General features: G+C 31.1%; 2 protein-coding genes across 3 annotated transcripts; one reads left to right on the top strand and one right to left on the bottom strand.

Annotated features, from left to right (window-relative positions):
• The first annotated feature begins 35 nt into the window (after positions 1-35).
• LOC106708499 (leucine-rich repeat protein SHOC-2) lies at positions 36-4,003 on the top strand. 2 transcript variants are annotated; one of them, XM_045684768.1, is made up of 6 exons: positions 36-629; positions 905-1,067; positions 1,451-1,546; positions 1,844-1,997; positions 2,963-3,078; positions 3,714-4,003. In XM_045684768.1, the coding sequence occupies exons 1-6, from the start codon at positions 139-141 to the stop codon at positions 3,783-3,785; spliced, it is 1,092 nt and encodes a 363-aa protein (XP_045540724.1). In that variant the 5' UTR covers positions 36-138; the 3' UTR covers positions 3,786-4,003. The 2 variants fall into 2 exon arrangements, with proteins under 2 accessions (XP_045540724.1, XP_045540725.1); XM_045684769.1 differs by having other exon boundaries at positions 37-629; positions 3,732-4,003.
• Positions 4,004-6,996: 2,993 nt separating this feature from the next.
• LOC106708506 (seipin) lies at positions 6,997-12,245 on the bottom strand. Its single transcript, XM_045684667.1, has 8 exons — positions 11,846-12,245; positions 11,282-11,427; positions 10,307-10,391; positions 9,369-9,486; positions 8,512-8,650; positions 7,783-7,868; positions 7,412-7,484; positions 6,997-7,304 (listed from the first exon to the last, which is right to left on the bottom strand). Exons 1-8 carry the CDS (start codon positions 12,112-12,114, stop codon positions 7,237-7,239), a joined length of 984 nt encoding a protein of 327 aa, XP_045540623.1. The 5' UTR covers positions 12,115-12,245; the 3' UTR covers positions 6,997-7,236.
• Positions 12,246-12,467: the final 222 nt, after the last annotated feature.

Raw genomic sequence — 12,467 nt, 5'->3', positions numbered from 1 at the left:
TTTCGCATATGGTAACACACAAATTTTTTGCTGTCATTTGTCACCTGATCAAATGTTGTTTTTCGTCCTTGTCATCTGTCACCCACCAACAAATTCAAACGCAATACATAATGCAATAGGACCAAAAATAACTTCAGGATGAGTGCTATTTTGAAATTCATCCGTGAAAATCACATATTAGCAGTAATAGAACAGGCGGTCGCGAAAAAGAAATCCCGGTTGAGTCTAAACGCTTTCGAAATAGCAGAAATTCCGAACCTCTTGTACACCTGTTTAGATGTCGAACATCTTTACCTACACAAAAATAAGATTTCTTCATTATCAGTGCAGTTAACTCAACTATCGAATTTAACAACTTTAACTTTAGACTACAACAATCTAACTTCGTTGCCATCCGAGATAAGTAACTTGAAAAACCTCGTGAATTTGAATATAAGTTACAATCCTTTAAACGAATTGATACCTGAAATCGGAGAGTTAGAGAATCTTGAGGCGTTCTGGTGTAACAGAATAGGACTGAGAGAGATCCCAAAAGAAATCGGAAAGCTCTCGAAACTGGACACATTTGGAGCGCGAGGAAATGAGTTGAAAGAAATACCTGAAGAAATGACATCTCTGCAAAAGTTAAGGTACTTAGTTTTAAAAGTTATTATAAATAGATGTTTTGTTAATTTTTATCTTTATTTTAGGTACTATTGTCAATTTAATTTTGTGCTATATAGATTAGGATTATTTTCTAAATTGGAAAAGAAAATAGTTTTTTTCGTATTATTATTGTTACTGTGAATTGCTATGTTAATGTGTATATATATTGAGAAAAGATTATAAAAGTTGTGATGAAGCTTATCCCAGGTTGGTGAAGAAATGTAATAAGTAACTAATTTATAAAGCTATATATTTTCAGATGGTTGACATTAGAATATAATCAAATAGAAACTTTACCAAACACAATGGACAAGATGGAGTCACTTGTACATTGCAATCTGAGAAACAACCAGATAAGAGAGTTCCCAATGTCTATAATGAAATGTCCCGATCTCATGTTTTTACAGCTCAATAATAATCAGGTAAATTAAAGTTGTATTTTATTGTTAAATTTTTATATATTACGAAAAAGAACAAAGATAATATCTGATTTATACTATACCAGCTGTTGCCCATGACTGCATCCGCGTGGAACGCTTCCAGACAAAGTTCTACATATGTACCAAATTTCATCAAGATCCGTTCAGTCATTCCGGAGATACCTTCAAACAAACAAATGTCCATCCATCTATCACAATATATTAGCACAATAGAAATTAAATGTTCACATTGTTTAAATGTACATATGTCACATATAATCCTTTTTTGAGTTTTAAATTTAATAGTTCTTAGGATTGTTGATCAATATTTATACTTGTAATTCACCTCAAAAACATTAGATGAACAAAAACATCTATAATTTCAGATATCATCAATGCCAGAAAACTTTGACACATCTCCACTCACAATGTTAGAAATGATTGATATTAGATCAAATCCAATATGTGATCTGCCTCATCAGGTAAATGGCTCTCTATATATTCTTAGGGTAAAGAAAAATATTATAATATATCCTGCATATGGCTATGAAAAGAAAAATTCAATGATATGTGAAGATATGTGAGACATGTGAAGTCATCGACTGGCACCCGGCCTGTGATTGTGTGAATGACTATTCACCCCTAATTTAGAGTAGCTTGAGCCCTTTTGATGCTAATGACGAGTATAGGCCAATAGGATCGTAAAAGTTATGTAAATAAGAGTGATTTAAAGTGCTTTGCAATTTCAGATTTAATTTCAGGAATTCGTTATTTTTCAGGAATACCCTCTAGTTCGTTTCACAGAGGAAATAATACCTAATCCTCAACCGTCGAGCAGCAGGACACATGCTACTCAAGCGTTAGCCGTTAATGCAACTGCTTTACGATTACCAGCTGTGCCCGCAGCTAGGCATAATGACCCACTTGTAATTGGTGAGTTTTCAAAATTATTCATATTCTCCTACTGACTTAAGGAATACCTAGTCTTTTCGGGTTTATTGCTTTTTTAATAAATTTCATTGTCACTACGTCCCCACTGAGGGGCTCGGAGCATACCTCAAGTTAGGGGTGACTAGGCCATTGTCAACCACGCTAGCCTCCCACTGCTGCTAGCCCAGTGCGGGTTGACATCAAACATATCTTTGAATTTCTTCTCAGATATGTGCAGCATCACGATGTTTACCTTCACCTTAAGAACATCGGATAAATGTACATATGTAAATCGAAAAACACATTGGTACTTGGCGGGATTCGAACCCAGGACCTGCAGATTGAAGCTGTCGCCCGCAACTCCATCCTCGCAGAATTAAAAAAACTTAATTAGTACCCTGTGTGTTTTTCTAGAATATGTTCTAAATATATACCAAATTTCAGCGAGATTCATGCAGCTGTAATGGTGATACCTTCTAACAAATGGTCATCCATCCATCCAAAAATACGCATTTATAATATTAATATGATTTTTACTTGATGCATATTTATGAGTATTCTTAAAAACTTTAATTAACAATTAGGTCTTTGTTTCTTTTTATGGGGTATTTCGTGATTATTTAAGACGGCCATTAATAACCTGAACTAATTATAGTTGCATTATTGGCTACTATTAGAAGTTATTACATACAAAAGTGGGTAAAGAAATTCATAGTCTAAATCAGTGATTGTCAAACTTATTTCTTTCACCGCCCCCTTTGAAAATCAATTATATTTCAGAGCCCCCTAATTTTTATTTAGCCCTATAACTTAAAAACCACAATTTCATTACTTTAATTAATTTCAATGCCCCCCCCATATTTTGGGCCCCTTATCGCCCCCACCTAGGTTTCAAACGCCCCCAAGGGGGCGTTATCGTCCACTTTGGGAAACACTGGTCTAAATAGACTTGTTATTACTACCTATAGCGGAAATGGAACTAGATGCATCATCAATTGAGTCATCTGAAGACTGGGAGAATAGTGTCAACAGCTCGGAGCTGGATGTACAGTATCAGAGTGATGAGGAACGTGCCGAGAATGAGGTGAGAAGTTTGATGTATTTAATTATACTAGTTACACAACAAATCTGTAAATCCAGATATATATGATCAACGGTTGCTTCGTTATTACAAATAGCCACTTGCTTGTCTTCTTGCCACTTTATAATATAAAAAAAATCTAGCTATTGACCTCGACTTCATCCTAACGGCAATATAAAATTTTAATTAGTACTCTATGTCTTCTTCCAGATTATGTCCTTTATTTCTTTACCTATAGTAACTTAACCGATAAGCATTAAGCCGTTCTGCAGAAAACTTCTAACAAACATTCATCCATCCATTCTATCTTTCGCATTTTTAACATTAAAATTATTCCAAGTGCACAGGCTGTGAGGTAGAGTAGCTAATGTTTTATTTGATCTTGGTGTCAGTACACTTTTACCTATACTACTCTGCTTCACAATTCTGCCCTCGTGTGAAACTTGCATCAAAGCAAACATTCTAAATTAAAAAAAAAGTTTTTTAGTAAAAAGTCTTTACTATCAATTGATACCTAAAATTTTGTCTGTTTGGCCTTCAACAGTGAGATTTGTAATTTAACCTATTTCCAAAGTAATCTCTACCCTTCCTATCATTCCTCAAACACCGGACGGTAATGTAAATACGCTAACATTTAGTTTGCACAATTCTTCCAGGCTATAGGCATGGTGTTGCCAGAGCTGTCCCGCTACGCTTCCACTGCGAGCTGAATTCTACCGTAGCTTTTGGTAACTATACTGGCAACATTTCATTTGCGCTAGCAAAAATCGCGACTTCTCTATTAGAAGAAAACTTTATTAAAATATTTCATAATTGGCGTGTACTTTTAATATTCTTATCGATAGTTGATTGCTGAAAAAAAAAAACTGAACGAAATATCGTTGTCTCTGTCTATTGAATGAGGTAAAAAGGGATGACATGTTTTTTACAAGAGTTACGGAACTCTTAAATGAATATTCACTATTATACGAAGTTTTTCTGACATAAATAAAAAATATTTTAGGATTTTTTTGCCTATGATATATTGGATTCATACATTTTTTATATTTTTTTTTTAATTTTACTGGATTTTAAAATCGGTTTATATGTTGATTCGGTTATAATTTTATTTTGAAATTGATTTGATTTAAAAAAATATATAGTGAAATAAATAATGCTACTAGTTAAAGATTAAGAAAAATCTCAAATAATTTATGTCGTAAAAACGATCAATGTATACGTAATTCTTTAGTTAATTAACGATATTCATTCTTCTTAAACATATTAAATTATTTGGCTGTGTTACCAGTCACAACATATTTTCTACTAAAACTTACCAATGATTCTATATCTGTCCACATTAAACCAACTTTCAAATGTGCCAATATGTTTATCGTCTTTTAAGCGATATAAGGTGCTAAAAGGCTAAAGTAAAAATACCTTTAAAACAGTATTAAAAATATTAAAAACAAATTTTTAAATGTGATTTATTTTACAAAATTTTAAGTTTTCTCGTCTTAAATTAATCCGCCTTTTGATTATAAAAAAGTATTGAATGTGATTCTTAAGTTGTCTCTGGTTATTTGGAGAATTAAAATTACTGCAGTAAACATTTGCGAATTTTTTTTACAAGTAAATTAATTTTTTGAGCTGGCAACAATCTTAATAGGTAAAGGTTGGGTTGACGTTACTAATCTATTTAAATTTACTTGGAAAATAAAAGAAATTAAAAAAGTTATTACATTAAGAAATTCATAGAAATTAAGACTTTAGATTTTTCTCACATCTCACATTTATTATAAACGAAAATACATTATTTGTATAATAAATAACGAAATCAAGGAAAAACTGAAAAAAACATAGAAATATTATCTATGTATAGAACTTTTTAAGATTTTTTTGTATTCTCGTTTTGTTTCTGCGAAATAAATACAACGCAAATATTGTACTTTAGAATTAATGAATTATATAGGGTTAAGATTTCATATTTACACTGTAAAAGACATTTCTCTTAATTTGTGGCTTTAAAATATACTTTTTTTTTTTAATAAAGGTGCAATATTTTTGTAGGTTTCTTCTGTCGAAACTCTTGTATAAAAAATATAAACCAATATATATAACCTATAGAAGGAATCTTTCATACAACTTTGACGTCCAATCAAGAATGGATTTTAGAAATATTAGTTTTTATTGTGATTGACAAAATTGAGGCAATTTACCTCAGAAAGAGCCTTTTTTCGCCTCACTTTTGTACACCTCTCCGGATATCTACTTTGCTGTATTCACCACTTTTTTTTTTTGGAAAAATCAAAGACGAGTTTTGTCAGTGGAATTTCACCTTTATTTAGTTATTTATATTAACTTTTAATTATTTCTAATTAGTTTTAAATCAAGTAAACAACATTTTATTGGTCGATAAAAACTTGCGATCTTTTAAACAGACCAAATCAAAAACTGAACAAAAAAATTATTCTAAAAAATGTACGTATGAAGTTATTACATGAAAATATTTAGAAAACCATTGTTTTATACAATTTTTTTTCTTCGTAGAAAATTATTTTTCACGTTTATATATAAAAAAATCAATCAAGTCACGAAGGAGTTTTTATTGGAAATATTGTTAAAACTCTGTGTGAGGGAGAAAAATGTATACAGATTAAGTTAATGTGCGAAAAAAAAAATTGTCACTTAAGTTTACTGAATTTCATAGAATTTTTTTTGTTAGTGTTTGAGTAAAAACTTTCTATTTTTTTTTCTTTGTAATTATTTCTTAATAGTTCACTTAAATAACTGATAAAAATATATTTATGTTTTAGAATTAACTTTAATACATTTCCGATGTTTAAAATAATTATTATCACGAAGTAAATGTAATTACGTATAAAAGAATGTTATATCATTTATTTCGAGGGTAATTAAAGGAATGGCGCCATTTTTTGTTCAAATATTTCAACAGTGAATCAATTTTTAATATAAATGTTGGGAATTTATAAATAAAAATATATTCCTCAGTAAATAAATGTTAATTATAAATATGTAAAATATGCAACGAACTTATATCGATTTTTTATATATATTTGTTGGCTGGACCACAAAAAAAAATTAAGATTTTTTTCACTTTTGTTTATTTTTCTTTACCTTTAAATTTATTTTTTATTATAAATGTAAAATAGAGCTTACTTATGTAATATTTTGATTTTTTTTATGTACTATATAACGTTCAAATATGTTCTCCCAATAAACAATGATGACATTTTTTTTAATATTTTGCTAATGATATTTTTAGTTACCTTTTAATTATTTTGGTACATAATTTTATTTTTTATCACCTCATTAAAGTTGCAAATATTTTATAAGTAAATCGCACAATTTAACGCATACTGCCCTCTATGCCTTTGTAATTAACATTAGAAAAAAAAATATTTAAAAAAAATCTCGCTTTATATAATCTGTATACAATTATATTTGGAAATTTAATCTGTACATATCATATGTAAATTATGTATAAAATGTATTCATTTAATTTATTGGAAATAAATATCTGAATTTCTGGAAAACTTGTTTTATTGATATTGATGGAAAAAAATATAGGGTTTTAGCTTTTTTTCTCTTTTTTTAAATAAAACAATATTTTACCCAATGTTTATTTAATAGTAGTAAAACAGACACAACAGAAATTAACAAACACGACGCGTTTCGTAACAAAAATGTTTGTGCTGGAAGAAAATTTTAGTCCTCTTCCACTTCCTACCATTTTTAACCTTAGAATGGGAAAGGAATTAGCGGAGGAAAAATATCCTTTCAGTGTGTCCCCTCCCCTGTCTATTAGGAGTAACCGATCTGTAACCTTGCAGATGTTTATGAGCTGTCACTTCGCTATTTTAGCGAAACCAGGTACTTGTTCAATTTTAAATCTTCAAGTAAATAAAGTTTTTTTTTTTTAAATTCTTTGATATGCACAATTTAGCCAAAAAGCATTTCGTTACCTAATTACTAAAGCATCTAGATGTCTATGAATATCGGGCACTTCGCTGTTTTGGCGAATTTAGACAGAATAACCGAAAACATGTTCCCTATGTTTTTCAAAGACAATTTTTTACATAAATGTTTCTATAGTGGGAACATCATATCTGAATGTTGGTTAAATAAAAAAAATAACGTAATATATAAAATTTCAGTCTTCTAATCTTTCTTTTGTTCCAACTTCTGGAATTCTTTCAGCAGCGCCTCGTCCTCAAAGAATGGGAAGTCTAGAAACAAGAGTAATCTAGAGTAAATCTGGATTAAACTAAATTTTCTAAACACCGCCATCTTTTGATGCAAAAATCTGCGCATTTAGTAAAAAATGTTTCCTTACCTTTACTCTCTTGTTCCAATTTAATTTTTCCAATGGATTCTTCTTTTTTTACTTCTTTCTCACCCAATTTACTCTGAAAAAAAAATTTCAAATTATTATTTTATATTTTTATAAGCATAATAAAACCTATTAAAAAAAAACAATTTCGATAATTTTAAATGATACATTTAAATATTTTATATATAAAGTTATCTGTGGACTGTAATCATAGCACGAATTCCGTCAAATTTCACTCATAAAATTAAAAAATAAGTATTTTTTTTCAAGATAGTTTATACATGATTTTTTTAATTGAAGAAAAAGCTTTCTTCCCCATAACTTAATAATAATGTCTCTTAACAGTTTAAAAGATTTGAAAATAGTTAAATTACCTTAATAAATTCAGGTAGACCTTCTTGCAGATGATACCAACTCAGAATAAACACCAAGGACACGAAGAAAAGATTTGTTGAGATTCCTTTAAAAAAAATGTCATACATATTGACTCAGAGTTAATTTCCAAGATCAATCCGTATAAAACATATCTTCATCCCTGTCATTGACAAAATAGAAATAACAATATGTTTTAAATGGAGATTTCAGTCTCAGAAAACCACAGTCAAAGTCTTGTCTCGCGCTGTAATTAAATCGGTCTTGGCAAAGCAAAGTACAACTGCAGTTCTCAAATAAATAAGAAACCATTTATACTAGACGCTGCACCAGCTAATAAACATAACCTATATCTTGGTAGAATTATGTACTTATTTTTTTATACTTGTCAATTTAAACGTTTTGTTTTTTTTTATGGCTGTTAAATTTTTCCTTCTTAGCATTTTTTTTCTTTATTTTATCTAATTTATGAATATGTGTACAATTTTCGACTTCCGAATGGATTAAATGAAATTACGCCTTTCAACTACCTTCCTGTTAAATCGGTCGAATCCGTTGATTACCCGACATAAAGTCATCTTTGCCGACAGATACAAAAATGTAAAAAAAAATCGCGAAATATGTTTTCTTTTTAGCCGACTTCAAAAAGAAGGAGGTTATCAATTCGACTGAATTTTTTTCAATATTTCACGCAGACACTTCAATATAATTAATTATATAAATATACTGACCAATTAATGCAGAAAACCTCGGCCAGTAGTACATGATATACCTCAGGCCGGAGAAATGCGCCTGCACGTGTAACTCGCACGAGTACACCTGAGCGAACCGAGACTGCACCTCAACGTACGCGTCCGTTACCGACAATTCCTATACAAGGCATAATAAGCCTTATTACTATCACATTACGGAGTAAAACTGACTGTCACCCATTAAAGTCCCATTGAAATATGTACAAAGTGTTATATACCTTATTGCTATGTTTTTAAGGAGTATAATTGAATGACATGAAAAATAAATTAGACCTGGTAGATTCGACAAGTACAAAATATAACTTACTGCTATAAAAATACGGAATATAATCGAATAACATCACTGACAACTGGTGTACAATATACCTTATTACTATTTAGATATGGTATATAATCAAACTCGTTAAAGCTAAGTCTGGGATATCTATATCTATATATATAGGTATAAAAGAAAGTTGTGTTAGTTACACCATTTATAACTCAAGAACGGCTGAATCGATTTCACTGAAAATTGGTGAGCAGGTAGCTTAGAACCAGGAATAGGACATAGGATAATTTTTACCCCGTTTTCTTTTCTTTTTTTTTTTATTCCGCGCGGACGGAGTCGCGGGTAAAAGCTAGTATGCATATAAAGTACTGTAAATATGTAACAAAAATGGCGGATAAAGCAATACCAATTGTGAACATCAAAGTTTAGCACTCAATGTTACCATGCCATTCCTTTCTTGAATTGTATTAAATTAAAAAAAAGAAACTACATATTTCAAAGACAAAACACATTTGATATTAATGTTCACGTAATGCAAACTTAATTCAAAAATCTTTAGAAAACTTACAGGATCATCAATAAAGTCGCTGAACAACTCGACATGTATCTGTTGTTTTTCTTCCTCCAGTCCGCTGAGTAACATGGGAGAGAACACCGTTGTTCGTATCAAATGATGCAGCTTCGACCTGAATAGAAACCTATGTAAGTCTTGCTGACTAGCAAAAAACGATGCTTTATGGTCGTGTGGAAATAAAATCTATTTTTTATTATTAAATAGAATAATACCATAGATTAAAAAAATCTGTCAAAACCAAAATCTACGCTATTTTCTTAGAGTGCATCATAAAACTGAATACATTTTGGGATAGTGTTGGGATCTCTTCGTTCGCCTTAACTAATATAATATTATAAATGTGAAATTTTAGATGGATGTTCCATACATAAACATATATTACTGTCTGTATTATAACATTGCGTACATACTAAGTTTTTTTTTTTAATTCCAGACTAACAAAGTCACGGTTAAAAGCTAGTAATAAATGTTGTTAAATATAGTTTAATATTAATCCTATTTTACCTCGTTTATAAATGTCACGACTTATTACTTATAATAAAAAATAAAACACGTTTCATAAACTTGTTTAGCGTTGCCAGGCATCCGGATAAAGCCGGACATAGGTAGGCTTTTTGATTGCGTGTCCGGCCAAAATAAACGGTGTCCGAGTTGCCCGCATTTGTTAGGCTTTTTACATTTCACAAACGAAAGTACCTATTAATACTGAGATTAAATTCTAAAGAATATAGGGTGTCCGACCTTTCTACCCAAATGTCTGGCCAAACTGGCTGGTCTGTCCGGCTAATAGGTTTGGCGACCTGGCAACCCTAAAATTGTTCTACTGTCATTCATCATACTTCAGAAACATTTCTAAATATTTAAGCAGTTCATGGTCACTATGAGCTGCATGCTTTGAACGTGGAAATTATCAACATGGGGTGGACATTTACCTGTGTCGTATCATCGCTGAACGACAGGAAGACGAAACAAACACTCCGCCTTTAGCCCGCAACTGTGCGCACACCATGAACATGCCTGCGAACAAACGTCTGCGAAATATCACATATACTGTTTAAGATCAGATAAAAATCTTAAATACAACCAAAGATGTCAGACTGTTAAGGACCAAAGATCAAAATCTGACAAAGATCACACGAGAAAGTAAGCCCCTAATTTTTTAATGTACACTTAACTTTTTTTATTCTTTTAATAATAAAATATTGCAGCAGTATTGCATGTCCGGTAAAAGATAAGGTGATCTATGACCCATCTACAATCATCCAAGTGATAACACAGTAAAAAGGACATCCAATTTTTATTGCAGTACGAAATATCAACTACTTGAATTACAATTTATTTATATATATGTTAACTTTTTGTATTTATGTTGATAGAGTATCGGTGGCTCAGGAGTTAAGCATTTGACCTGAAATCTGCAGGTCCTAGGTTCGAATCCTGCCATGTACCAATGAGCATATCGACGCTGGAAAGCGTAAACGCTGTAACCCCGAAAGTATGAACTTTACAGGAGAGCCAAAAAATGATAACTCGTGAGCTGATACGTCTACAAGCATGCGGTATTTAGCAATGTTGTGTAGTTTGTGCTAACCTATAATAAAATCATTATCCTTTGATAATGATTGAAATTATTAACGTGTGAAAAACATATTCGCGATTTCAAGGGTTACAGCGTTTATGCTTTCCAGCGTCGGTATATATGTGAAGTCAACCAACCAGCACTGGGCCAGCATGATTGACTATGTCCTAGTCACACCTAACTTAGTTAGGCTCCAAGACCACCAGTGAGGACTTATAGTGGGCTGATGATAATGACGTCAACTTGACATAAAATTGAATCTATCAAAAGCACTACAGTAATTCACAATCAGGTGAATTTTGTTATAACTTCATCAACAAACACATACCTAAGTCTTTGTTGGTCTGTGTCTCGGGCATTTCGAGGATCAGTTTTATCCGATATGGCTGTCCTGACATTAATAAACTGGTACGTTGTGTGAGTTGCACATGTGCCGATGGAAAGGAGCAAACACCTATTTGTTCCTCACATGGCCTGTAAATAATTATTCACAAGACTTTAAAATTGTTTTATTAAATTTGCTCATTTTATTTTGTTAATCCAGTGATTGAAATTTGGTACATTACTTTAGTCCTGATTACATCAATATGATGTAAAATAAAAACATTTCAAACAATTTTGCATATGTTTGACAGTAAAATCTTACTTAATATCTTACTCTTACTTAATTAGTAGCCTATGTTCGACATATATGCCAAATTTGATCAAGATCTGTTGAGCCATTCTAAAAATACCTTGAAACAAACATCCATCCATCTATACATTCACATTCATTATATTAGTAAGTATGATGTGCGCCAACCCCATATAAGTGGGAAAAGGCCAGGGATATGATGATGATGATATTTGTAATTTGAACTAACAAAATTAAAAAATAAAAAACAGTACTCACTTGAATTGTAAATGAACGGGCCGTATATGTGTTACGTTAGGCATATAAATGTAGTAAAATATGACATACATAAATATAGAAATCCATAGAATTGCCGACAAAAACACTAAAACTACACCAGCCCTTAGTAATAACTCCTTCACACTGTTAATACCTTGGTTAGTTTTCTTTTTATAATCTAAATATTGGCGTCCGAAAAAAGCTTCGATAGGTATACGGACAAAATCTTTTAAAATTCGAAATGGATTTAAATACACTAATAAATCCATGTCTCTATTCGAATGGACATTGAGACCTCAGCTTATCTTTCCCAGTCAAGGAAACGGACCTAGGACTGGTGGGTAGATAATACTTTAAAATGATAACGATAAAAATATTAATTTTACGACGACGGAGTTCATGTGATATTAAAATTTTAATTGCATATGTTGCAGTTTATTTGTACATTTCAAAGAACATCTAGTTCAATTACTTTATTAACAATAATTACAATATTTAATCAAATAAACTTCAGCTGATAAAAATGATAAGGTTAGTTAAATTTTATCAACAAAGCAAAGTCAAACAATGTCAAAGGGTGACAGATGACAGTTTTCATTACGAGGCGGAAAAATTTCTAAGT

This window comes from Papilio machaon, chromosome 27, assembly GCF_912999745.1.
Source record: "Papilio machaon chromosome 27, ilPapMach1.1, whole genome shotgun sequence".
NCBI classification, from domain to species: domain Eukaryota; kingdom Metazoa; phylum Arthropoda; class Insecta; order Lepidoptera; family Papilionidae; genus Papilio; species Papilio machaon.
Note: the sequence above shows the minus strand (reverse complement) of the source record. Positions and strands in the feature narration are given on the sequence as shown.